Source organism: Microtus oregoni, unplaced genomic scaffold, assembly GCF_018167655.1.
Source record: "Microtus oregoni isolate MIOR12 unplaced genomic scaffold, Mior012 000025F_ref0000491, whole genome shotgun sequence".
NCBI lineage: Eukaryota > Metazoa > Chordata > Mammalia > Rodentia > Cricetidae > Microtus > Microtus oregoni.
In genome coordinates this window covers 10,386,357-10,414,183 of record NW_024543084.1, presented here as the reverse complement: position 1 = coordinate 10,414,183, position 27,827 = coordinate 10,386,357, and the positions used below count along the sequence as shown (strand labels likewise).

General features: G+C 47.3%; 1 protein-coding gene across 3 annotated transcripts; it reads right to left on the bottom strand.

The window, feature by feature from the left end:
- Positions 1 to 27: 27 nt before the first annotated feature.
- Positions 28 to 27,084, bottom strand: LOC121462744 (histo-blood group ABO system transferase 1-like). Of its 3 annotated transcripts, XM_041674624.1 has the most exons (8): positions 26,569 to 26,688; positions 10,078 to 10,147; positions 9,409 to 9,465; positions 8,892 to 8,939; positions 7,569 to 7,604; positions 5,986 to 6,120; positions 2,866 to 2,917; positions 28 to 2,745 (listed from the first exon to the last, which is right to left on the bottom strand). In XM_041674624.1, the coding sequence occupies exons 1-8, from the start codon at positions 26,618 to 26,620 to the stop codon at positions 2,227 to 2,229; spliced, it is 969 nt and encodes a 322-aa protein (XP_041530558.1). In that variant the 5' UTR covers positions 26,621 to 26,688; the 3' UTR covers positions 28 to 2,226. The 3 variants fall into 3 exon arrangements, with proteins under 3 accessions (XP_041530558.1, XP_041530557.1, XP_041530556.1); XM_041674623.1 differs by lacking the exon at positions 26,569 to 26,688 and adding an exon at positions 26,993 to 27,084 and having other exon boundaries at positions 28 to 2,917; XM_041674622.1 differs by having other exon boundaries at positions 28 to 2,917.
- Between the last annotated feature and the right edge of the window lie 743 nt (positions 27,085 to 27,827).

The window sequence follows — 27,827 nt, the reverse complement described above, 5'->3', positions numbered from 1 at the left end:
ATAACATTTTAACATTGTTTGTATTGATTTACTTTTGTTTGAGCTCTCTCTCTCTCTCTCTCTCTCTCTCTCTCTCTCTCTCTCTCTTTCCAGAAGGGGTCTCAGGAATAGACAGTGGAGAGCACAAGGAACCCGGGGCATGTCCCTGTGAAAACACTTATTTTGGTTTTTCTCAAATGGAGATGGAAGCTTGTATGAACTTTAGAGAAAAGGGAAAGATGACGGCACCCAGGAAGCTCCTAACATTGGAATTTTTCCATCTTAATATTCAGATCTGTTTGTACCTTACTTTAGCTGTTACCTTAAAGACTCCCAACTCTCAGCTTCCAGCACCAGATAACCAGAGATCAACCCTGAGTGGGAATGAAGACAGAGATATTGAAGAGGATATAGAAGCTCACAGAAGGCTATGGGGGCCCTCCACGTCTCCAGCCTTGTCTGAACCCCCCTAAATAATGCCCCACACCTCTCTTAACTACCATAATCTCTGAGGTTAAATGACCCTCCTGACCTCAAGGAACCCTGTCCACACCTTCTACCTTACATTTTAGAGATCCTGCAGAGAGGCCGAGAACCCAGGGAATCCACCAATCACAGAAGAGACAGAAAGACACTACCCTCTAGCTTTCATGTTTCTGGAGAACATTCTCAGTATCTCACGAGCACCCAAGGAATCAAAAACAACCTGTCAAGGCTATTTCTTTCTGAAAAGTGTGTTCCGCCACACAGAGCAAGCAAGCACACCAGACAGGATGTTCACTTGCTTTTATGGTAACACAGGTCATGACCGGGCCTCATTCCATTGACGGGAATCAGACATCAGAATTAATGTGATTGGTTAATTCATAATTGCTGAGAAAGGTAAAGGGATGAAGGGAAGTCAAGTCTCAAGAGTATCCAGGGCTGGTCAGATAGCACATACATGGGTTGTCAAGATGGGAAAGGTTTATGGAATATTTGACATTGGTGGTTTATCCACCTTTGATGGAGGGGGAAAAATCTGGCCAGGTGTGGTGACAGGCAGAGGGAGGAGGATCTCTATGAGTTCTGCCATCCTGGTCTAGTAGCAAATTCCAGGCCATCCGGGGATACATAGGGATCCTGTCACAGAAAAAAACCACAAAATCTGACACTGTGAGAAATGAAAAACCAGCTAAGGACACAAAGGACTTTGGGGCCGAGAAACCATTTTGGAACAAGATCACTGGGGTTTTAAGAAAATTAAGAACATCAGAGGTAGGTTCATGACATGCTTATCACCCCAGCACTGCTGAGGGAGATACAGAAGGATCAGGAGTTCAAGACCATCCTTGTACACATTAAGGCTGAAACCAGTTGGACCTACTAGAGATTCTGACTCAATAAAAAAGAAAAAAACAAGCAACAATACCCTCTACCATCTAAAAAATGTAAAACTGGAGGCTGGGACATGAGTCTGATCCCAACACTGAAAAAAAAGTATCAATCGCTTTAGATTGGAAATTTCAGATAAAAACTGGAGTATAAAATGAGGCAGTGGACCTAACACTCAGCAAGTTCAGTCATGTGTCTCTTGACCTGGACTTCAGTGGTAGCATATCTGACTAGCATCCATGAGGCCCTGGGTTCAATCCCAAGTACCTTGAAAAAGAAGAAGAGGAAGAGGAGGCAGAAGAGGAGGAAAAGGAGAAAGAGGAGGAAGAGGAAGAAAGAAAGAAAAGAAAAAAATTAAACTTCCTGTATCATCTACAAATACATTTATTCCCAGGATAAATAACTAGCTATTCCCAAATGAACCAAAACTGAGCAGAGGCATTGGTCACAGGCTGTTGGTCTATCAGTTGGGCTAAACAGGAGCTAAGCACCTCAGAGGCCTGCAGGCTGTGAGTCTCCATGACCTCCTGCCTATTCCTAAGGGCACTGGTCATCTGTCAAGCCTCCCAGAAGAGGAAGGCACATGCCTGAATAAGGATGCCCAGGCCCTCAGGTAACTGCATGACAGCATTTCTCCCTTGTTGTGCAAGCTCTTGCTACATCTCACTGAGAAGGAGCTTAGAGACACAGTGGGAGCTGTGGGTGGCTGCCACTCCAGGGGCTCAGTGTAGGATAAGACAGGTGGTACTGGGCCTGCTAGACCCTGAAGTGGGGTAGATGGCGACACTTCATAAATGTCTCTCAAATCTTCCCAGTTCCACACAGCCTGGAATGACCCTGGATATAAGCCTGGCCTCTCCAACAGGAATTCAGCTATCGGTTCCTGATTGCCTGATGGTTCTTGGGCACAGCCACATATCTCAGCTTCTTCATGATGGAGGGCCAGCCCAGCAGCTGCTGGTCCCACACATACTCTGGGGACAGCACCTTTGTAGGCTTGTGGTACAACAGGTACTTGTTCAGATAGCTCTCATCATGCCACACGGCCTCAATGCCATTGGCCTTGTCCTCCACCATAGCCTGATGGCAGGCCTTGGTGAGACGGTGCACCTCCACCACTGATCCCCCAAAGAAGCCCCCTGCATAGTAAAAGTCACCCTCGTCCCGGGGAATGTAGGCTTGGGACTTTGGCCGGCGCTCGTAGGTAAAGGACCCTCGGCTGCTTTTGTAGAAACCAGGATGCAGGGTACCGAAGAGTGCTGAGAGAATCTCCACACCCACGTGGTCTTGGAACTTCATGTCCACATCTGCACACACAAGGTAGTCCACCTCCTGCAGAAAGCGCCGCTCAGAGAAGTCGCTGATCATCTCCATCCTGTGCATGGACACATCCTGCCAGCGGGAGTAGTTGCGCACGGTCAGCACCACCAGCTTCCGTCCTGCCCCCAGGGGCACCTGTGGCACCTCGGCAGGACGGTCAGTGAAGACATAGTAGATGACCTTGTGTCCCACCATGAAGTGCTGCTCTGCTGTCTCCAGGAACAGTTTCAGGAACACCACATACCTGTGGAAGATGACAAAGGGGTAAGCAGAGGTTTAACACAGCTAGGGCAAGACTAACCAGGGCAGGGGCCCAGGCTGCAGAAACCATGGCTACCATGAGGCTTGAAGCAACAGCATCCCCACTTTACAGCTGTACTGAGCAATCTGCAGGCTGTTCCTCACCTCACCCTCTTTTACCTCAGAAGGGTGGAACATCAGCACCACATCTAAGCAAGAAATGTTGAAGCAGAGGCCTGGAAGCTTTTACTCAGGAAGCACAGATGACTCCAGACTTGGGGATCCAGGCAGATGTGCTGCAGGTATCTGTTGTCTTGGCAGGCCCCTCAGCAGGCCACCTCTCCAGGAGTCTGTCACCCTCCCCTCCAGTAACAGCTCCATCCCAACACATTCCACATCCCATACCCTTGCATTGGCTTGAGCAGAGCCTGGGCACAGGGTCCCACATTCTAAGCTCTGGTGGGCCAAGATAGATTTTTAAGTGCCTGGGACCTGCACCCCTCCTTTGTGGCACCCTGCAGGGTCCTGCCTCAGGAAAGGAAGGGTTCTCTCTATCCCAGACCTAACTCAGAAGAGACTTGAAGTTGCCTGTGGACAACTACTCAGTAACTCTCTCATGTTCCTAAGAGTCTTCCCCTATGGTCTCCACCAAGAAAGAATCAGTCTCGCAGAGAAGGCAGGGAAGGGGAAACGGGCACCCTAATAGGCAGGTCAAGTCTAAGCCAAACCTTTTGGTCCAAAGACAAAAGACTTCTGTCTTACTTAGGGTTTTTATTTTTGAAAAGAGAGGTCATGACCATGGCAATATTTATAAGGGAAAACATTTCATTGAGATGGCAGCTTACAGTTTCAGATGTTCAGGCCATTATCATCATGGTGGGGACCATGGCAGAATACAGGTAGACATGTCTGTTGTCTTTATGCAAAGGTGACCATGCTAGTTCCCTTAGAGGCCTTCTTCCCACCAAGCATCTACTCACACCTGGCAAGGCATTTGCTCATGTACCCAGCAGCACCCAGCCAAGGTAGTGTGTATGTCTTGTTACTGTGACGTTCTCTGTCCCTAGCACTGCAGGCATTCTAAAGGTGCCTAGGATCCCTCCAGCTGAGCCCCAAACCTCTCTCAAGACTGATGGGTATAAAGGCCTCAGTACTATCCTTGGGTCTCACCCAGCCCTTGGAGGGAGGGATAAAGCCCCTTTCTTCTCATACGCAGGCAGCACAAAGGAAGCTCTCAGCCCTCCACAGCCTTCTACACTGTAATGCCACTCTGTCCCGCTTCTGCAGGCTTCCACAGGGCAAGTTTCTTGTCTGTGACCTAAAGTCAGCCTGACGAAGGGTCTCAGGGCTTTACAGGTCTGCTGCTCTCCACCCACAAGGCTAAAATGAAAGGTTTGACCCAACCATGCTGTCCACCTTATCCTGCATCTGAGGACACATCTGTTGTGGATATCACTCTAACTATGAAAGATGTGTTCCACTTGTTTATGATGGAGGAAGGTCATTGGCTAATAAAGGAACTGCCTTGGCCCATTTTATTGGTTAGAGGATAGGTGGGAGGAGTAAACAGAACAGAACGCTGGGAGGAAGAGGAAGTGAGCTCAGTCTCGACAGCTCTCCTCTCGGGAGCAGACGCCTGAGAGAGACGCCATGCTCCTGGCTCCTGGGCAGACGCACGCTATGAAGCTCCTACCCAGGATGGACATAGGCTAGAATCTTCCTGGTAAGTGCACCTTGGGGTGCTACACACAGATGATTAGAAATGGGCTAAATTAATATGTGAGAATTAGCCTAGAAGAGAATGGGCCAAGCAGTGTTTAAATGAATACAGTTTGTGTGTTGTTATTTCGGAGCATGAGCTAGCCGAGCAGGCGGCCGGGGTGCTGGGAACACAGCCCCGCCGCCCCATTACTACATGTTTATGCTGCATTTGTTTAACTATGTAAAGATGTGTTCATATGTTTCATCGTGTCTGCCTAAGGCACCTGATTGTTCTAATGAAAACCTGAACAACCAATGGTTAGGCAAAAGATGGTTAGGTGGGGCTGCTGGGCAGAGGGAATAAATGGGAGAGGACAAGAGAAGAAGAAAAAAGGAGAAGGAGGAAGAGGAGAAGAAGGGGGAGGAGGAGGAGGAGGAGGAAGAGGAGGAAGAAGAGGAGAAGGAGGAATTAGAAAGCAAGGGAGAAAAAAAGGAAGAAGGAAGGGGGAAGTTAGGTAGGAAGGAACAAACTGATGAATGAACGTAGAAAGGTAAAAAAAAGCCCCACGGCAAAATGTAGATCAAAAGAAACACATTAAAATAAGAGGTAAGCTAAGTCAAGCATTCAAAACTAATACTACTTCTCCATGTTGTGATTTGTGAGCTGGTGGCGGCCTAAGAAGGAAAGCCTGGTACACCATGGGTAGCTGCAGCTCTATGGACGTTTTAAACCATGAGTAGCTGCAGCTCTGCGGACGTTCCGTCCCTTGCCACCAGACCTGGGGATAAGTACACACTGAGGTGTGTAGTGTGTGCTGAGAGGTGAAAATAGCACCTGGCTAGGATCACAGAGCGAGGGACAGCTGGCCTGGGGCACTGGCAGGTGTCACAGCTGGATTCATTCCCCTTTGAGCCCTCTAGAGTTAACCAGGGTGACAGAGTGAACCAGCCCCACGCCCGCTTCATATTAAATACAAGAATGGAGCTTGGTATGACTGGCATCCACCTTGACTATTATATGTGTGTATGTGTGTATATGTGCATGTGTGTGCCTGCCCATTGTATATGTTCATCTTTACTTGTCTGTGTGCCTATGTGGAGGCCGAAGTTGACTTTGGGTGTCTTCTTCTGTCATTTCTTTCTGTTCTTTGGACAGGGTTCCTTCTCTGACTCTGAAGTTCACTGTTTGTCTGTGCTGTCCAGAAAGCTGCCCGGATCCACTTGTCTCTCCCCTCCACCCTCAGTACTGGGATTACAGGAACGTGACTCCATGCCCAGTCATTACACGGGTGTTAGGGATCAAACTCAGGTCCTCACATCCCTGAAGAAAGTACTTTATCCTCAGCCATCTCTCCAGCACCCTCTGCTTACTTTTTGATGGCAAACACGGTCAGTCCAATGGTGGTGTTCTGAAGCCTGAACTGCTCATTCAGGATGTCGATGTTGAAGGTCCCCTCCCAGATGATGGGAGCCAGCCACGGAGTCAAGACAAGGACATCTTCTCTACTGCAAGGGGAGAGAGCCACAGGCAACATGTGATCAAACACGTCTGCAGGAACCCTTCTCAGATTCTCACCCTCAGCTTCCCCCGGGGCTGCCCACCATTCCTTGCCACAGACTGACTCTCTTGGAGATCGAAGACCAAGGAAGAGCAGGGGTGAAGGCTTAGGAGAACCCAGGATTCGGCGAATGACAGACAGACACAACCTTAACGAGATTTGAATCTGCTGCAATTTTACTAAAATTCAAGGATCACTTTTAAGAGATTACAGAAGGAAGTTGGAAGACATAAAAGCTTCCATAGAAAAATGATTACAGACAATTGATTATTCTCAGCAAGTCTTGTGGTCAGGGCCAGGTGGGCAGAGCTTTTCTTTGAAATTCGTCTCACACCACTAACCAACTGCGCTTTCTCATGGCCCTAAATCATATCTGCCCTCAAGGTAACCAAGGTAACCCAAACACCATTCTTCAGGATTCCACCCCCAGGGTTTGCTCCAATATCGAATGGCTGGCTTCATGTTATCAAGAATAGCCTGCCTTTCTTTCCTATCTAAAATGCACCAGGGGTTTCTCATTCTGGCTAGCCTCTCCATAAATGGTAACTCATGTCATTCCATATATTTTCCTTCATAATTTACCCATCTTCTACCAAATCTCCTATCATGAGCTCTTTCTGTTCTAGGGTATCCATAAATTCCCCCAGAGAGCAAGCCAGAGTCTTAATCATAACATTAATGGCCTGAATCAAGGGAGGGAACTGACGCATCAGTTCCTCCGTATTCAAGGAGTCGTTGGGAATGTCTCCTGGTTCCCTGAACAGATTAAGTTTTTGTCAAGAGAAAAGTAGAACAGAAGAAAAGATAGCAAAGCCAATGCAAGAAACCATCGCCAGAAACAAAGTGAATGAGGTCATTGAGGCTAATCAGGCACCATAACTGGAGCAGACTGCCAGGGAACCGCCAGGGGGCCAAGCTCCAGGAAGCACGAGCCCCTCATTTTGAGACAGCCACCACCTGAGAGGCATTTTGTCACACAGGCGAGACAGCCGTGGATGTGGCAATCCCTGAGTGTGGGCTGGGCTAATCAGCAGCTCTCACTGACTACCCCAACCCCACTCCACCAAGCTCTAGAAGCAACTGAGTTTACTGCCACTGCAACCACCACATCTCTGAAAACCCTGGTGGCAGAGACAGGAAACAATGAACAGAAGCCCAGATGGGGAATGAGAGCCAGAAGATGCTCTGGGCTCCAGAATCAGACAACCTTAAGTCTCGGAAAGGGTTGATGAAGTGCATGCCAAGAGAATCATAATTGGGTTTTTTGTTTTTCCAGTGCTGGAGACTAACCCAGGGTCTCAGGTGTGCTGCTGAACTATTCCCCAGAGCAAGCAAATCGTCCTTCTGTACCTTTGCGACTCCTGCATTACACATGCACTGACTAAATCTACTCACCTGGGTGTTAACGTCTTTGGCTGAGCGTAGACCATCCTGCAATAAGAAAACACCAGAACTCAAGGTGACAAGAAAGTCCCTGGAATGCATGTCACTGGCAGCTGTGCACCAGACACACAGACCTGAACAAGTGGTGGCAACCAAGCCATTGAGCCTGTCCATGATCCTGGGAGCCTAGGATGGACCAAAGTAGGAAGATCACAATTTTACTTGACACGAGGCAGAAAGAGGAAATCATGACCCCCTCCCCCACTTAAGGCTGGGAGAGCTGAGACCACTTTAATCACAGGTCATATGACACTGAACATTTCTATCCCGGGTTGATGCTGACCATTTAGCCTGATCCTGCAGCCTGCCATGGTCCTCCCCTGGTTGATGGCACAAAGATTCCTGGCTCTCTGTCTTGAACAGAGACCAGTCCCAATGTCAGTGTAAAGTTCCCTCAAAGTTCAAGCCCCAAGGGTCATGAGCCACCCCTACTAGTAAGCTACATGCCCCATGCAACCCAGATGCAGGGCTGGAGAGATGTTCAGCTGGAAGTGCACAGGCTCCTCTTGCAGAGCAACGGGATTCAGTTCCCAGCACCCACATAGAGACCCACACCTGTCTGTAACTCCAGTTCCAGGGACCCAAAACCATTTATGGCCTCATTGCTTACAGACATGAATGTTGTACACAGACATACATGTACGCAAAACTCATACACATAAAACAAAAATAATTTTATTAAAGGCAGTGAATGAGCCTTTAAAAAAGGGAAACAGGAAATTTCTGCACAGGGATGAAGCCTGTGCAGGATAACACCTTCCTGAGTGAGTCTGGCCAGGCACCAGGAGAGAAACCCTACAGGACCCCATCCCTAGGAGACACTACTACAGAGCGGCCGTGCTCAGAGGAACAACACAGAACAGGCAAGATGGGTGCCGGGACCCCCAGTAGGGCTGGGCAATGGGGAGGCGGTGTTTAACGGACACAGTTTACAAGATGGGATGTTCTGGAGACGGATGGTGGTGATGGCTGCACCACAGCATGAATGTGCTTACTATGCTGAATGAGTAAACGTTCTGTGTATGCTGCCCTAGGAATGCGGTGAAAATCTGTAAACTCAGTTGTACCACAAGAGCCAGGCAGACAATTTAAAAGTCAAATGACATGCAGTTAGTCAATGCAAAGTGTAGGGCTAGGTGCTCCACTTTGGGTACAGGAAGGGACATACCAGCTGCTCATAATTACACACACACACACACACACACACACACACACACACCCCTCCATCCTCACCCCTTAGTCCAGAGTGGCGAGCACCATGTGAGGGCAGGTTACCTTGACAAGGCTGCAGCTTCCCGGACATCCAGCTCTCCGACATCCACACTGCAAAAGGAGAACACAGGAGACAGATTAAGACCAGGTACACAGAGACTGGAGGAAGGAGTATAGTTCCTGAGGGTACAACTTTGTTCTAGTAATAGAAGAAAAAAACTCTTGCATTCAGCAGGCTGCAGGGAAGGTGTTTTGGGAACGGAAGCTGTCCCAGGCAGGTTCAGGAGGGAGGACAAGGCTGAAGACAGGAAAGATAATAGTGTCCCCCAAAACACTCCCTTTAAAAAGACAGCATGGGGTAGTTGAGGCTGCTCTGTGCAGCCTAGAGTAGGAGTAGACCAATCTATGTAGAAGTACAGGCAGACGCACAAGACAGCAGGAAGCAGAATGTTCACCCAGTCAGTAACCCTTCACCACACAGACACATATGACAGACACTTACACATGATACACACTTACATACGCATACGCACATAGGACACACATAAATATATGACATGCACATTCCACAAACACTCACCTAGTCACAGCTCCTGGGTCTCTCGATTTCTGACTTCTTTGGCTCAAGAACCCATAGCTGTGGGAAGGGTGCACACAGGGGCAGCTGTTTAGGACACAGACCTGAGACTGGCTGGTTGTCCCCGCCTCCAAATGCACCACTGCACCCAGCACAGTGAGCACAGAAGTTCTCAGTGGGGATGCAGGGCCACGTGACAGGACTAAGCATGCCCATCACACTAGAAAAAGAGGTGGTGAGAGGAAGGACCCTGGGCACAAGACCTCTATCTAAACACCTGTAGCAGCTACAGACAGCCCCACCTCCATGCCAGGTACCTATAACTCAAGACTACACCGGACTGTATTTCCAGACTGCGTCTACAGAACATGGCAGTGAGTTTGCTCTGTGAGGGTTCTCAGACCATCTGCATCTAGAGAGAAATGCCTCTGAGCCACCAGACCTGCCTTTGCCTCCTTCCCCAGACCCACCCACGTAGCTAGGGTCAAATGACAGGGCATCCAGCCCCGAGACCCCTTTTGTGAAATCCAAAGAGTCTTGCAAGAGACGCTTCACTTTGGGGAGAAGCAAAAGGTGGACGTGCCACTGTGGGAGTGGCCAAGAGCACCCTCATCACTCCCATGGAAACGGGCATGCTCACGGCTCAGGATCCTCACCAGCCCGGGTTCTTACCCAAAGAAGACCAAGAGGAACACTGTGAGGGGAAGGATTCCGAGGTGAAGCGAGAAGCATTTTGGTTTTCCTGAAAAACAGCAGCAAGGGATCCGGTTACACACGCCGTTCTTAGGCCTGACCCCCCTCCAGGTCTCTCCTGAGATTCAGAGGTCATCCTCATGACCACAGCAACCACTGTGCCCTATCTCAGGCAGCCCCAATCCTTGATGAGGCTCCAGCCTGGCTGAGCACTCAGAGGGAAAGTTGTTTACTTCCTGCTCCTGACTCCAGCTGCTCCCTTGGGCCCTCAGGATCCCTTTGGGCCCACATGTCCTCAAACTACTGAGCACCCCTTCAGAAGTGAACCAAAATGAATACCTTGGGGCCATTGCTGACTCCATCAGAGGAGGCTAGGGCAAGCTCCCCCTCTGTCCCCTGTAGGCTCCCATCCACAAGGACAGCAGTTGGCATGTGTTGACTGAGTTTTCTGTCCTGCCTGGTTCCCACAATCGTTAAGTCCCAAAGAAATCACACAGAGTTCTACATTAACTATAAACTGATTGGCCCATTAGCTCAGGCTTCTTAACTCTTATAACTTATATTAACCCATTATTCTTATCTATGTTAGCCACATGGCTCAGTACCTTTTCTGGCAGGATAGGTCACATCTTTCTTTTTCTGTGGCAGGCTCACAACTACAGAAAGAGCTTCCTTCTTCCCAGAATTCTCCCGTTCTCATTGACCCGCTTCTACTTCCTGTCTGTAGACTCACATCCACAGGGCCAGCAGCTGGACTGTTCTAGGACCCTGGGTTGAAACCCAGGGCTCATGAGTATTGGGTAAGTGTTCCACCGCTGAGCTGTGCCCCTAATACCTCAGATGACTGTCCCATCTCTAGAAGTTATGTATTCTCATAATCAAGTTCAAATAGACCTAAAAGACATAGATCTAAATAGACTCAGGTGTGGGCTCTGGAGAAGAGCGCAGTGGGTAAAGCTTTTGTCATAGCCACACAAGTATAGGGACCTCAGTTCAGATCCCCAGAGCCTAGGAAAAGCCAGACATCTGAAATCCCAGCACTCTGTGATGAGGTGGGAGGGGGTGGGGGAATCAGGAAGCTCACAGCCAGCTAGCCTGCACACAGAGAGGAACAACAAAGAAACCCTGTCTCAAACAAGGTAAAAGGCAAGGACTATCACTCCCCACGGCTGTCCTCTGTCACTCACAGGCACACCTGCACTCACATGGTATGTTTTTAAAGGTTTATGTGTAAAAAGGCTTAGTCTCCCTGTCCCAGCCAGTTACTTCCCCTTTAAACCACCTGATCTGATACTTTGTTTCTTATTTTATTTATCTATTTAGTTGCACGTGTGTGTGTGTGTGTGTGTGTTTGTGTGTGTGTGTGTGTGCGCGCACCTGTGCGTGCCTCAGAGCACTAATGGAGGTCAGAGGGCAACTTGCAAAGGTCGGTTCTCTTTCCACACTGTGAATTCCAGGGATTGAACTCAGGTCAAGTTTGTCTTCCAGCACCTTTACCCTCTGAGCCATCCCATTTGTCACTTCTTATGCTTCCTCTCCATGTCTCCACATCCTCCCACAATGGAACAACTGAGATCTAAAACTTCTAGAACCGAAGAGAAACTGACATGGGAACTTTCTGTCCTCATTATGTTCTCCTCCCCGTTTTGGTGGTCACAGGTTATAGAGGAATCTGACTGAAGGTGACATTTGCCCAATGTTGAAATAGTTGCTCCTTTTTTAGCTTTTTGAAAATAACTTCTTGCGGCTGCAGAGATGGCTCACCAGGTAAGAGCACTGACTGCTCTTCCGAAGAGCTCCCACATGCCAGCTCACAGCCATGATCTACTCCGGATTCAGGGAATCCAAGGTGGTCTCTGACCCCTTCAGGCACCAAGCATACAAGTGGCGCACAGACACATACAGGCAAAACGCTCATATACACAAAAATAAAGAGTTTGAAAAGAGCAAAATACCTGCTGTAATAAAAGGGGGAAAAACCGTGACCTTTAATGCAAAAACAGAAAGGAATGTGAATTTTTCTTTTCTTGTGTTTTGTTGTTTGTTTCATTTCTTTTTTATTTTTGGTCTTTTGTTTTGTTTTTCTCTGTTGCTCTGCCTGTCCTGGAAATCAGTCTGTAGACCATACTGGATTCCTCTGCTTCCTGAATGTAGGTATTAAAGGCATTTCCCATCAACCTCCAGCTAAAAAGCTTTCTTAAAGTTTATTTTATAGCTAATAAAATGTGTCCATTTAGAAATTGTTTGATAAACTTTGAACAAGGAACCCCTTGTTGTGCATGTCCCCACATCCCCCTCTTCATCTACACAGGAGTCAGGAAACACATGTGCCCTCTCGGCTGGCTGTTTACGTAGCTCGATGCTGTCAATAGTTACCACGGGGTCATGTGAAAACTCTCCATTCTTTTCTGTTGCTTTTTTTAAAAATGCCCAAATAGTCCCAGCCATTTAAGAAAATATTTTTTTCCCATCACGTCATTCTAGCAGTCATCAAAAACCACTTGGTGGGAGCTGGAGAGGTTGCTCAGGGATTAAACACATTTGCTGCACTATCATGGGGGCCTGAGCTGGGATCCCAGTAAGCAGGTAGCATGACAGGCATCCCATGAATGAGAGCCCGCAACCCCAACTCCAAGTGTGTGTGCAGTGGTGGAGGATCAAAGGGGTCTGTTGGCTTCCAGCCTGCCTAAGAAAACTGAGCCTCGGTTTCAGAGAGAGACCCTACCTCAAAGGAATAGGTAAAGTGTTATAAAGGAGGTCAAGCAGCGCCCTCTCCTGGCCTCTCTATGCACACAACAGGGCTCAGGAAGTCCCATCCTAGCTAAAGACTACTGGTAACTCTTAGCTACAGAGGGATAAGAATCCGTTTTCTTCAGGAATACAGCCTCTTAACTCCTCCTGCGCCAGGAGGTGACCCCACACGCAAGCACATGCAGGTGGCGTCAAGTGGATTCAGTGAGTTTTTTGAAAAGTCACATGAAGTTATGGGGAAAATATATGTGAGGGAATAGAGGAGGAGATGGAGGGGAGGGATACAGGGTAGATTTGATCAAAACCTATCTATGCATGTATGAAATTCTCAATCAATAAAAAATAAATGCTAAAAAGGAAAAAAATATTTTAAAGCCAGCTGGAAAGACGGCTCAGCAGTTCAGAAAGCCTGAGTGCCTGCTGATACTGTTAGGATTCGGGCATTATACTGACCCCGTCACCTGGCAAGATAAATCCAGGTGGTACCCTGGCCAACCTAGGATCCGACTTAGTCTGTATGCAGGTGTGAAAACCCTTTTCAGAGAAAACCTCCACCCAGTTTCGCTCTCCAGCCCCTAGCCATTATTTTAAATCCTTTTCATTTCTTTTTTTTTAATTTTTACCTCATTTTAAGTTGTTTGGTTCTGTTTGCGGGGGGGGGGGGTTGTCTGCCTGTTTTTGTGGGGTGGGTGGGTATTACTGCCATGTGTGTCTGTGAACGACATGCGTGCCGATTCCCTGAAGAGACCACAAGAGGACATCAGATCCTCTGGAATTGGACTTGAAAACTGATAAAATACAAAAAGGGATATGTAGTAGTTTGAATGTAACTGACCCCCATGTGCTCAGAGAGAGTGACACATTTAGAAGGTGTGGCTTTCCTGGAGTAGGTACGGTTTTACTGGAAGAAGTGTATCGCTACTGGAATGGACTTTGAGGTCTCCTATATCAAGCCATCACCAATTCTTATTGCCTGTGGGTCAAGAGATCAAACCATTCAGCTGCTTTTCTGCCACCTTGTGCACGTGCAAGCCACCAGGTCACACCATGATGGTAATTGACTAAACCTATGAAAATGTAATCCACCGCAATTAAATGTATTTCCATTATAAGAGCTGCCGTGATTAAGATGTTTCTGCACAGCAATAAAAATGCTAACAACGACAAGATATCTTAACTTTAGGATTTTTAAAAAAAAGTTTGCCAGGCATTTTACTAAGAAATAACAATGCTGCTCAGCATTTCTTGCTTTTAGGGAGGCACAAATCAAAACAACAGTAACAGGTGGATCTCTTTGACTTGCAGACTAGCCAGGGCTATGGTGTTGGGTTGTTTTAAGCATCACCGAGCATCAATCACTACCTGTACAGGAAATGAAGAGATGCTAAGGATGTTCAGTGAGGTTCTAGACAATCAGGTCACCTCAAGGCATGGTCACTGCCAAGATGTTCAATAAGTCTTCTTGTCAAGCACTAGGGAGACCCACGGAAAAGAGGAAGACCCAGTGTGTTACACTTTCCAGAGTTCCTGGTTGGTCAGTTCTCCAAGAGCCAGCAAGCATTCTCTAAGAAACAGGTCCACACAGCAGCCGTGCCCAGCAAGCTCATCAGTATTGCTGTAACTCCAGGCTTGTATTGTGTTTCTACCTCCCAGCACTCTCCGCCAGCTTCTGGGGCTGTGCCTCCCCTGCACTGCTCTTCTCCTGACACGCTGCTTCTCAGATGTGTACACACCAGGCCTTTCACTTATACCTCCAAGCCTACCTCCTTATCCTGCTCACTGTGGCAGGCATCCTTCCTGGTACCTGGCTAGATGATACCTACCAGGGTTCAACACATTTCACTGGGCAGACGAATAGACATTAAACAAATATGGGTAGCCTAAGAATAGGCACTAATTTGTCAAGTTCATTAAAAATCCTGAACATTTCAATCTTCAAGACATCTGTCTCAGCTCCAGGCAGGGACTAGATCTAAACTAGGGCCTCAAGGGTATGAACACCCACTGAAGAATCTCAGATCCTTTGAGGGTCCCAGAACAAGTAAAATGACTGGTCTCTGACCCACGGACAGCAGTACAGCACAAGGGCAGAAGGAACTGAGGAGCTGACCTGCTCCTTATCTTAACTAAAGACTATGTCACAAGTATCAAAAGTTACCAACTTGAATACACTGTATGCTTTACTATATAATAATTGTCAACATATATTAGGAAGGAAAGGTAACAAAGGAAGGACAGTGGAGGTGGGGGGGGGGGGGGAGAAGAAAGGACAGAGAACAGCCCAGGAATGCATCCCCAATGATAGAAGCAGGGATTGCAGCTGTACCACCCCAATTCCATTCACCCTTCCCATTGCGTCTCTCCAAACCTGTCTTTCCGTAGCAAAAAGAGAGAAACTCACCCCATCCCACTCTAAGGATTTATTAAGAGATCCGTGAGCCTAAACAGAGCCTGGCTGAATGAACACTAACACTGGGGTGGTTGGAATCAGGTCTGTCCTGCTCTGAGTGACCCCTTATTGTACAAATCATATTTTTTCAACCTAAGCCTTGCCCTAAGAGGCCCCATCATCTTCTCAGAACCACCCATTCAGCCCAGAAGGATAAATGTCGTATTCCTGGAAATAAAAAGTGAGTCACCTTATGAGGTTGTGGGTGTGAGTTGAGACTATAGGGGCATACGGACATATTAAAATCAAACTTAACGGGGATAAAGTTGTAAAATCTTAATCTTTAAAAAAAAAGCCACAAACTTGTAAACTATTAAAGACATGCAAGTTAATACTCAATCTCCTTAAAAGTGATCAAGTTTTTAAATGCTCAGAACTATGCACACAGCCATGCTAGGTGCATTGTAATTCGTTTACAACAGCAAGCTTGATTTAGCTTCCAGCTTCCGGTATATGATTTCAAGGTTAAACCTAAAACAAGTAACTAAAAACAAAGTTTTTTTTTTAAGTCGATATACTTAATGCATGCTCCTCAAACTCTCCAGAGATCTGCGGAATACGGCATTTAAAGTGTTTAATGAGAAAAGCTTTCAGTGTAGATAGAAATGCCAGCTCCTAGAGACTATTCCAAGGTTGTGGAAGACGATGGGGCACAGCCAGCTCCACCTGTATTATGGTTACCCTAAACGGTAGACAAAGAACCCCCCGTGCCTGGCCCACCATTAGGGCCCTGCCCAAACTGTGAACACTGAGCTGATTGCTCTAATCTGCCTCACCAAAGTAGGTCAGTTTTCCTATTTCCTCATCTACAGGAAAATCTCTCAGCCTTTCTGGGTCTGGTAGCCAAGGCATATGCAAGCAGCTAAAGGTGTAATGTAGTGCTATGTGATGGTCAAAGATCTATGACCTTTGTTCCCCAACGAGGCCGTTGAGATTACGAATGAAGGCTACTCTAACCCTGCGCCTGCCCCAAAAGCCTCCTCTCCTGCTTCCTCTACTGCTGTGGTTCATGGGACTTCTTCCAGCTGTGATGCCCCAAAACTCTTGACTCATCCACAGCCCTGTCATAGCTCCAAAGGACCCCCTCTTCTCGGCCTGATGCTGGTTCCCACTGGTCCTTAACCCGAATACCCCACTCACCCAGCCTCAGGCTCCCACAGCAGCCACGCTCTTACACTCTTATGGTGGCCTCCTCCACCCTCGCTTCCTGAAGCCAATGCTTCACAGCTGATTACCAAGTAAACTAAAATGTAACTTCTAGACTGGCGATAACACCTCCCTCCACCAAAGCTGCTGTCGCTTTCTTTCTTTTACCCTTTCTTGTCCTGACACTGCCTATAGCTTACACTATGTCGTAGAAAGAAACACTGTAATATTCTGTAATGACAGATGCTTGCTACATTTATGGTTTAAGGTTTATTTTCTTGCTGAAAGATCTTCAACTCAAACTTTATAAGGATAAAGCCGCGAGCCCTGATCTTGTAAATACTGTGTTAGCTTAATGTATTCATAACTATACTTATATGCATGATTAATTACCAAAATAAACTTCATGTAGCCTGTCTGTTTTCAAAATTAAGCATAAATACTTAATAAACACGTGCTCCTCATACTCTTCAGACATCTGATGAATATGGCATTTACAATCTTCAATTAAAACCTTCCCAGCTGCCTTGGGTCCCCTAACAACAATGCACAAACGTCAGCAGGAAGCAACCTTTCCCCAACACCAGCAATAAAACAAATAGGAGGGAATGAAGGGGCTCTAGTCAGCCTGAGCACAGCAAACAGGACTCTAGCAGACCATGCCCTTCTCTGCCTTGATAAAAACCATTAGATTCTTTCCTAAAGCTAATCCTCAAGGTCTATTCCCTTATTTGGACATTTCCTCCACCATTAATCCAGCAATCAAAAGCCCCCTTTGGCTCAACTAATTAACATGCACAGTAAACACCTCATCCTAACATGGGGTTTCTCATTTTACCTTTAGAAGTCCCACTTGTCTATGGGCCACATCTGTCTCCTCTCTATCTAGAGGCAGTCAATCCTTTGTCCCTCTGGAACAAATACTCCTTCCCTCTCTCCCTTCCCCATCCCATTCATTCTCCCCCCTCCTCTGTCTCCTATCTTTGTCTCTTGTTCCCTGCCATTTGTCCCTCAGGAACAAATAAATCTCCTTTGTGCTGAAAACTTAGTCTTAGGGGCTATGAGCTCATACAGATCCCTTCAGCGGGAACCTAGGGTAACCCAGGAAGTGGTAAATTTCTGTCTTTTTAATTGATACATAGTCAGTTTGGATTATACTTCCGGTCCTTCTCAGATCAATAGTGGTATTTAAGATCAACTGGAATTTTCTAAGTTTGGCGGCAACAAGTACACAGCTTCTTCTCAAGGCTGCAGCTGCCTTGTCTGTTCATTTCATAGCTAAAATTGGACCTCAGTTCTTTTTAGAAGTACTAGGTCTTCAGTTGAGAAAGACACACACAGTTTGTCTGTTGACAAACTTAACTAAAAGAGATAAACTCACAAAACGGGTTTCAACGGAGTGTTTACATTATTCCTTTATTTAAAGGAACGACTTCTCTCAGTCATCAACCACCTGTGTCTCTTAGTAAATGATTGAATAGTCACAAGATCAAAAGACTAAATTTCCTTTTGGTGTCTGCTAAGTATAGACATAAAAGTGCTCCTCGTCATGCTGAGAACATCTCTGTCCAATCTATACATCCATTCCCCCTGGACAGAGAAGAGAATATTAATTCTTTTAGCCGAGACTCATTTCTTTGAGTTCCCAGGCTTTTGCTATGACTCAAAATGTGAGTCTAGTGCTCTCTCTACAGTGTGGATTTCAGGACAGATTGCAAACAGTGCTAATACTAATGTATCTAAAACTGTTATCTCTTTTTGTAAACTTAAGAAATTCATGTCAGCTTACAGGAAGCCCCCTGAGGCTTCAGGCTCCTCCTCTCACTGGTCACATATGGACCCCAAATAAGTCCTCCTGTCAATCAACAGTCCCACCTCCATATTCCTGAGGGTGGGATGGCCCTTTTCCCTAGTCTTTACATTATTCCCCTTCCCTCAACTACCATGACCACAGGCCTAAAAGTTTCAAATATACAGCCATGATTTTAAAAAAAAAAATCCCCTAAGCTTCTTAACTTTCCCTTCTCTCCCTAGTCTGTGTCCGTCAATGCAGATTTCCAATCAAGTGAAGACTGAGAACTAGTACACACGAGGCAGCCTTAGGTGCCTCACCAAGAATTTTCTACCAGTCTAAGCCACCGCAGCAGACACTTCACCAGCCCCCGTGGTCTCTTAGAACCTGGGCAGCGAGAGAAACAGGTTTCACCCCAGCCTGCAGTCCTCTCTTCTTTCCTGTCCTTTGACCGGCACTCCAGCCTTCCTGCCACCCTCAACCCCAGCAATGCCCCAATTTCAGCTCAGGAGCACTTAGAGCAGAGATGATGTTACCCCCATAGCGTCAACAAAAGCCTAGAATAGGTCCTGTGGAGAAGCTAGACAGATGGCTAACTGAGGTGTTTATTAGCACATCGAAGCAGACTCTGGCCTCCAGTCTCTCCCAGCAAGTACCCATTGGAGAGTCCAGGCTGCTCTCAGCACTCCTCAGCTCCACCCCTACCCTAAACCTCTCCAGCCCCTGAGCTTGACTTCCCTTCCCATACAACTCAGCACTCCACACTCTCTTGGTTCTTTCTTGCTCCATTTCTGGATCTCTCTTTGTCCGTTTACCCACTCTCCTATCTCTCTTCTCTTCCTCTCTCACTCTCCTCATCGCTCGTTCTTCTCATGACCTGGTCTAGTCTACTGGCCCTGTTCAGTCTGGACTCTTACGGGTGCCTCTGGCTGAATTCTTCTTCATATCTATACTAAGAACTTGCACCTCAGCCATGCCTAGGACTAGTCATGTCCTCATTTTCATTCACTACCTATAGGTATTCTGACACAATTGACTCCCGCCCTTGGCATCATAGAATGGACAAATTTAGCATCTCAAAATGTTACTGCTTACATTAACTTAATTTCATATCTCATAGAAAAGGGATGAAAATGACCAATTCTTTTATGAAAACACAGGTTTTATTCTCTCTCTCCCTCCCCCCTCTTCTCCCTTCCCATTCCCATTCCCTTCCCTTCCCCCAATAAAACTCCTCACATAAGCTCTGCCTGCCTGTTTGTCCCTTTTCCACTCTTTGCCTGGTCAACCACATTTTCTCCCCCTTCCCCTGACCTTTTCTGATAAACTCCCACGTGGGTTGTTGAGCTCTGTGGTTAATTCCTAACTGCCACAGTTCCAGCCTTCCAACAACTTTTCATATCGTGATACTCGCCAGGCTCTCTCTGTGTTTCCTCCTGTGGGGCCCTGACCGTGGACTGGACTGACAACCCATGTTCCAATTACCCCTCTGCTGGGATACTCCACACAATATCTGCTGCGACTGGTAAATTCCCCTACCCTCAGTTGGCATAAACATTTACTTGAACCCATGGGAGTGGCCGTTGAATATCTAGCACCCTTCTGGTAATCCTGGTCACACCCAGCCACATCCTTCAAGGTCACAGATGGGCCACTTCATCAACAATCACCTCCAGCAGACCTCCCCACAAGTGAGGCTTTTGGGCATAGTGCCTTAGCATTGCCCTCACTGAGTGATGGCGTCACTTGTTGGATCTACGGGTCCTTTTAGAGTATAGTCACCTTCTCGGCCTTGTGCCTTTGGAGTATATATCCCCTTGGTCCCTATAATTTCGTCAACTAATAAAATTGATGGCCTGAGACATTAGCACTGATCCTTACTTGCAAAAAAAAAAAAAAAAAAAAAAAAAAAAAAAGCCTTTGGATCTTCCTACGTCACTCATGGGAAACAAACCTGTGAAAAGTATAAGCCTACCGCCCTTCTGGGATGCCTTTCAGAAAACTTAAAATCTTTCCACTTAATGCCATATATAAAGGCCCCTAAACTCACTCACCTCTGTATTAAGAAATGGCCCAAATGGCCCCTAAGATAACTCAAATTGGCTGCCTTACGGCTCCTTAGATTCCGAAATTTAAGGAATCTGTCCAAACTTGCAAACAGAAGGAGTTACCATATGTTCAGGCATTCTTCTATCTCAGTGCAAAACGTCACCTCTATCTTTTCCATATCGTTTTTTTTTCTCTAGATATGAACCTGAGCCAGAGGAAACTCCCACTACTTTAGATCCTACATCCTGCTAATGAATGCCCACTGTTTCATCCTCAACATCCAACTGCCCCCCAGCTCCTTCTCCCTCTCCAGCACCAGGCCACTCTAGGCACCCAACACTGGCACCGTCCTTCAGCCACCATTACCCGTTCTCGTGCTGCTATGGGCCCCTGCGCGAGTCAACCGAGTCAGGTCCAGTTCTCCCAGCCGGGGTGGACGGACTGGTTAAAGTTCATGTCACCTCCTCACTAGCAGAACTCTCTCAAATAGAAAAGAAACCGGGATCTTATACCTCTAACTCTACCACTTTTATAAAGGAATTCCAATATGCCACCCAGTCTTATGATCTCACCTTTCTAACTAACAAACTACTACCCGAGGAACACAGGCGAGTTTAGGAGTAGGCTAGAGCCCACGCACAGGAAGTTCTTCAGACTAATGCAGCTCACCCAGTTAGGGCAGAGGCTGTCACAGATTGTAACCCCCATTGGGACTATAATACCCCGGGTGGGGGGGGGGGGCGGGAGCACTTTAGCTAGAAATCAGTTTACAATCTGCCCCCTGGAGGGGCTTTGTAAGGCTGCCCTTGACCCAGTAAATGATGAAAACCTTCAGGAAATAGTTCAGGACAGACAGGAAAATCCATCTCAGTTCCTAGAACACCTTACAAAGGCCCTCTTAAAGTATACTAACTTAGACCCTAAAACCCATATACCAGACAACTACTTATGACTTATTTTTTCCAGAGTTTCTCTGACATTAGGACTAAGCTTGGGCATCTGGAGAGAGGACCCCTTACCCTAAGGGCAGAAGTTTTAGCATTGGCCTTTAAGGTGTACCATGAGAGGGATGAATAGGCCCACAAACATAAATACCAGATGCTGGCCAAGTCCATCTGACCCGGCTCAGAGTCTTCCCAGGATCCCTTGTGCTCTGGGGCTCAAAGATCTCCTGGTCCTTGTTTCAAATGTGATCAAAATGGGCACTGAGCTTGGGCTTTCCCTAATACCCGTGGGCCATGTAGACCATGTCCAAAGTGCCAGCAAGAGGGACACTCGTCAGCGAACTGTCCCCATGCACTTTGTGGCATGGAGACCTTAAACACAGACCACGCTCCAGTCGACTTCTTAGACATGACCGTGGATGACTGAGAAGGCCCAGGCTCTCTTGACCTGACCACCACTGTCATCTCCAATAGGGAACCCCGGGTGGACATCATGGTATCAGGGTGATCCATCTCCTTTCTTCTGGACACTGGTGCCACATACTTGGTCATGAGAGAGTTTGGGGGGACCCACCTCTCCTCGTCTCCCTATAGTTGGAGTAGGGGGAAAGCCTTATCTACCTCATCAGACCCCAACACTCAATTGCATTTCCGGGGGTATTCCTCTCACTCCTTCATTTTTGGTAGTGCCAACCTGTCCTGTGTTCTTCCTAAGAAGGAATCTTTTAGCAAAAGTAGGAGCTTTTATCTCATTTGATCCCATCTTCACCTGACCCCAGATTCGCCAGCAACTCCTCTCCTTCTCCTCTTAGCCACCCATCCTACTGGTTCTAACCAATCATCTCCTTTGACAGCCTCTCAGGTGGACCCAGAGTCTGGGACACCCAAAACCCTTCTGTTGCTAAACACCATTCCGTCATTGTCATTCAATTGCACCCCTACTTTATCATCTCCCCTCCCTACTGTGGACACCCTACCGTGACCATGTACCAACCCTTGTCCATCTCAAGTCAACACTGGAGATCAGGTCCTTCTCCCTCCTCCAGATCAATGCCCCTTACCACTTTTCCCTAAGTGACAGGTACCTCCAACAGCTGCTAAGCTTGAAGGCCTCCCTCCTGGATTCATTTATCTCATCTCAAACCCTTTACTCCTCCACCCCCAACTCATCCTCCTCCATACACAGTAACCCCAACAGCACCCTGTTCCCTTAAGCTTTGGAGGACACCAAGATCAATGGTCTTGTCCCGAATTTCAGAAGAATGAGTCTTCACCCCACAATTGTACTCTGCTTGATTGGGAACTCCAGACACCTTCCTTCCTCACTCTTCCTCCCCTGAAGCTGATCCACGTTCTCCTGTTTCTAATAATTACACCCTGCTTCATCAACCTGCCCTCCATGTACCCCCAATGACTCATTCAAAACTCCTAATCAAATCAATTAGCTGTTGTTACAGGACTCCCAGCCATTAGCCACAGAGCTGGAGTCACAAAGACCGCCAAGTTGCTTGGGTACCCTCCAAAATCAATCACCTGTCTCTCCTGAAGGTTAAGGTGATGTCATAATGATGGGGAAAGGAACAGGTACTTTAAGGTTTGCTTACATAAAGATAAAAGCTAAAGGTCGACTTGGATTCACTTTGAACAGGTCAGACATGCCCTTCCCTCAATTGCCAGGACCTAACAAAAATTTTTTCTTTCTAAATTTAACATTATCTTCTGCTGACAGCATCTCGCCAGATCCAAGAAATATCAGAGGTTCCACAGAGCCTGGGAAAGCAGTGAAATGACCATTTACCAACAGCCCAGCTCTTTCAGGGCCCCAAAAATGCCCGCTAAGTCAGCTGCAAGCTGTCTTGAAAATTCAGCGCCGTCCCACCTGCTAGCCCCTTTAATTCCCCCACCTTTTTAAAATAAGAAAAAGATGGAAATGTTAGGATTCCAGCATTATTCTGACCCCGGCCCACCGGCATTCAGGCAAACACCTAGCCAGCCCACGGGCCCTACAACCATTTGTGGCTACGTCACGCGTTGCCTGACTGTGCATGACTCTGTACGCATGAGCGAGCTTTCCCTTTTAAGTAAGTTCTGCCCACTCCTGGTCTCTCTTTCTCACTGTTCCTCTGAAGGAGCAGACAGGACTTTTCCTGCGTCTCTCTCTCTCTCTCTCTCTCTCTCTCTCTCTCTATCTATCTATCTATCTATTTTCTCCTCTCTCCCTTTTCCCATTCCCTTCCCTCTCCCCAATAAAGCCCCTTACATAAGCTCTGCCTGCGCGTTTGTCCCTTTTCCACTCCTGGCCCGGCAGACCACACTTTCTCCCCCTTACCCTGATTCTGATACACTCCTGTATGAGGTTGTTGACCTCTGTGGTTGATTCATCACGTCACAGCTCCAGTCTATCAACAGCAAAATGTACTTCAGAAGTTTTCCAAACTTTTGTTCCTTTCCAGGTATTCTGCACAAAACTGACGTCCCTGGCAATCCCGCAGGACTACTGTTGAGCTGGCCAACGAACTGTTAAAACTACAGCATCAGAAAAGGAGGGTGAGTAACTCCTCATAACCCTAATGTTTTTCTCTAGATGATGATGGATATTCTCTGTAAAGGCACTTTGTGGGATTTTCCTTTCATACATTACCTATAAGTATTCTGGCAAAATCCACAGGCAGACACATATGAAAACCACTCAAGACCTTCTAACTTGAGGTATGAGGTATGCCTGTATAAGTCATGAATATAACTGTCTTTGTAGTTCAGGGGTGGGGGAATGTCCAATCCTGGTCCAGCAGAGCCTCCTACAGAGGCTGTAAAATGGCTTTGCCTGAAAACCCTACCCCTGGCCTGGAGGCAAGGAAAAGAGAGAGACACCTGTTAAATGGTGCAGGAACTAGCAGACCTGGGCCAGCCTTTTCCCCTGCAGATCTGTCCATTGTGAGGGTCTCATCAACAGACATTCAGTGGATTCTGCTTCCGTGCACATATTGCTAAGCCTGCTACCATTCATCCTGTCAGTTGGTGTGATGATCCCGACTGTATTTTTAAACAATACTGCACACCTGCCTGAACGCTTACTTGCCACAGTACCCACGGGATGGATTTCCTTACAACTACATTGGTTTCACATTCCTCCTCCACCATTATGTTCTGCTCTTTCGTTATCACCCAGGATAACAGAGTGGCCAGAGTACCAAGAAAGATCAAAGGCCATGCTAAATTTGTAACAGCTTGGGCATCTGAGCCTGGGAGCCTCACCAAGGTCATTTATACTACAAATAGGCCTTCTTGTGCTGATCATAGGCAATGGGACTCCACAGGTTAGCTTTTAATGTGGTCTAAGTGTGCTACCAAACATCATTGTAATGAAAATATAGCTAAAAGGGAGGTGATAGATTGAGGAGCACACAGACAACTGGGGAATGGAGAAAACTAGGCGTTGGGATAGGAACTCACAATGAAATTTAAATACTCATTACATAGTGATTCATTCATTGGAACACTATGAAGTGTGCTACAGGTGGGTTAGTCTGGTCATCCACCCTTGGATGAGATTTGGTCCTATTGCAGGACCATCTCTGGAGGTTGGGGGTGGTAACAGTGTAGCAATGATCACTAAAAGACAACTCAAATGCTACCCATTTAAACCTAGCACCAAATAAGCCATGGTCTGTGTCAGCATGTGAGCTTCTGCTCAGAAGTGGGTGAGCTCTGGAGGACTGCGCATGTCCCTTACTGAAAGCTCGGTTTACTCAGGAAGTGCATTGCTTTGCACCCCCATTTTTCCCCTGCTGCCATGGGTAATGATGTTTTCCCTTCTACATCTTGGCTGTCCTTACTTTGTCTTTGTCCACACTGAGATCCATAGAATAGGTGAAAGTGTAGACACGTAGGTACATTAGGCACTAGGCATGGTGGGTGGGGACCCAGGACAATAAGAGATCTCAGAACTGAGCAGGATATAAATTACTACAGGAAACGAACTGAGCTCTGTGACAACACATGGTGACAACAAATGGTGACATTTCCTCCACCACCCTTTCTACCCCAAACTCCAACATGTCTGGCGTTGTCTTTGTAGAGAAACTTGGAAAAATCTGCTCAGGTCAGGAGCCCCAGCCTTTCTCTCATCTGCTCATCCCCAGTCCTGGCCTCTAACCCAGCTTCCCTGGCACCTGAGCAGCCCTGTCCTGGTTCTGTCTTCTGTTCTCTGAGAGTTTACCCTCCGGCCACGGCTGAAAGCGGAGGACAAACTGGCTCCCCTGGGCCTCCAGCCCTCCACACCCTCCTGGTTTAGCTGCTCTGCATTCTTCTGCATCATCTTTGCTCCCCTGCTCCCACAACACCCTCAGTGCTATCCTGGGTCACCCTGCCCCCCCCCCCACACACGTCCACTACCTGACCCTGGGTTACAGCTTCAAGCACAACTTGTTTTCTCTCCCAGCTGCAACCTCATCCCAACTCACACCCCAGAAACTGAACCATCCTGGGCCCTGCCATCAAAGTATGGGAGACCTGCAGCACCCACACTGGACCTTGTCAGGCTTCAGTGCCCCTTGCTGGGGATTAGGGGGCAGCAGTGAGCTTCCTCCCTGACCTTAGTGTGAATGTGTCTAAAGACACGGAGCCTTGCACTTAAAACTGCTAGAATTGGCCAGCAAGATGGCTCGGTAGGTAGAGCCTTTCTGCATAAGTTTGACAACCCAAGTCTGAGCTCTGGAGCCCAGGAGGTAGAAGGGAAGCATCTCCACAGAGCTGTCCTCTGACTGCCACATATGCCCATGTAGACACATCCCACACATAAATAAACTATCTTATTTGATATGGTGGGGGAGCAGTTAAGATGGTAATTTTTTTGTCTGTGTTTTAATACCACAGGAGGAAACGGGAGTATGAGAAATTAGTTTTCCTATCAAGGTTACTAGCCAACACTCTACAGCCTCCCTCTGCTTGTAAAACTCTGGTGTATGCGCCTGTTGATTCTATCACACCCTTACTCTTTGTGCTGATTAGTAATGAGCCAACAGCATCAGATTGTAAAATCCAGCTCCCACCAATGGGGTGAGACCCAGTCACTACTCACCCTATGGGGAAAAAGTGTCTTTTGTTCTCCCGCTTCACCGGTAGCATACTCTTTTTGCAAAAAGAAATTCCCTTCCTGGATTAATTTTGCTTTGATTGTATGCCCTTTTTTTTTTGTACAACACCAAGAATATTCTTTTTTATCAAAATAATCCTGGATTGGGCAGGTGAATCCTGGGGAGCCAGCCCTGTGCTCCCTCCCATCACACCTCCCCTCCAGCCCACCTCCAGCCCTAAAGGATTACTGGCCACGCAGCCACCTGGAGATTCTTCCCTTGGCCTCCATCCTCCCCTTCTTCCCACAGGAGACATGGACTTAGCTGAGCCCCTCGAAGGCCAGCTTCATGGCCACTGGCCACCACCTCTGTCCTGGAATGCCTAGGCAGGGGGAGAAGAAGATGACCAGGAGACAAACAGGCCACTTGCAGTCAGCGTACTTCCAGGGCAGCCTTGCCTAGTCAGATCAGGACTTTCCACATGACCCAGACCTCTGCCCCTCTTACACACTCCCCACGAGTACACAAGTACAAACACACAGATCCAGGGACCCTCAGGGTTCTGACAGCCCAGCAGGCCTGGCCCTGCTGCCTCTGAGCCCCAGGTACAGCAGGAATGCAGCCCCATCCAGACATTGAGCAATAAACCGAGGGACCCCACAGCCCCCTTCCTCACCCCTCAGCTCACCTCGGAGGTCCATGGCAGGGCCCAGCACGGTTGAGTTTCTGGGTAGTAGTAAGTCCTTAGGCACAGCTCAGACCTCAGGCACACAGCAGGACCCACCCTCAGGAGAGAGAGCTCAGTCCTGAACACCTGTGGGCGGGGAAGAACTCTAGCAGACTTCTGATTTGCCCAGGTGTGTCTCCAGGAACCAGGTGTCTGTCCTCAGCCAGGTATCCCCAAGGGCACAGGCAGTATTTACCGACATCTAAGAGCCCCAGACTGTGGATGTCTCCCCCTGCGGTCAGGCTCCACTGCCTTTGCTGTGGTCCCCCAGATCTTCCCCCACTGTCTTCTTCAGCTTGGATTCCTTCCTAGTCTATCAACCTCCCCCAAGTTCTCCTCTCCTGACTGTTTTGCTTTAGGATATTCTCTCTCTTCTTTCTCCTTCCCCTTTTCTTCTCTCGTTTCTTTCTCTCTCCCTTCCTCCCTTCACTTTATCTTCTCTCTTCCACCTCTCTCCATCAAGACAAGTTTTTGTTTACAGAAGCAGAAACAGAGGTTGAGCTTAAGACCTATTACTTTGCAAAACAAAGAGTTTTGTTAAATGTGTACAATACTAAGTAATTACAAAAATTAATCCTTAAGAACCCTCAACATTTGAAAGTCCAATTTTGCTTTAAAGTTCTTAAGCACAGAATTTTTAAACTTTTAAACATAAAGTTAGTTAGCACATTTCCCCCATTGAGTTGCACCCTGTGTAAAAGTCTTGTCTCTGTGCTGGGAACCTCTTCATATTGGGAATTAATGACCAGCCGCTTAATAGCTACTAAGTGGGAAATTATATATCTGGCTAAGGCAT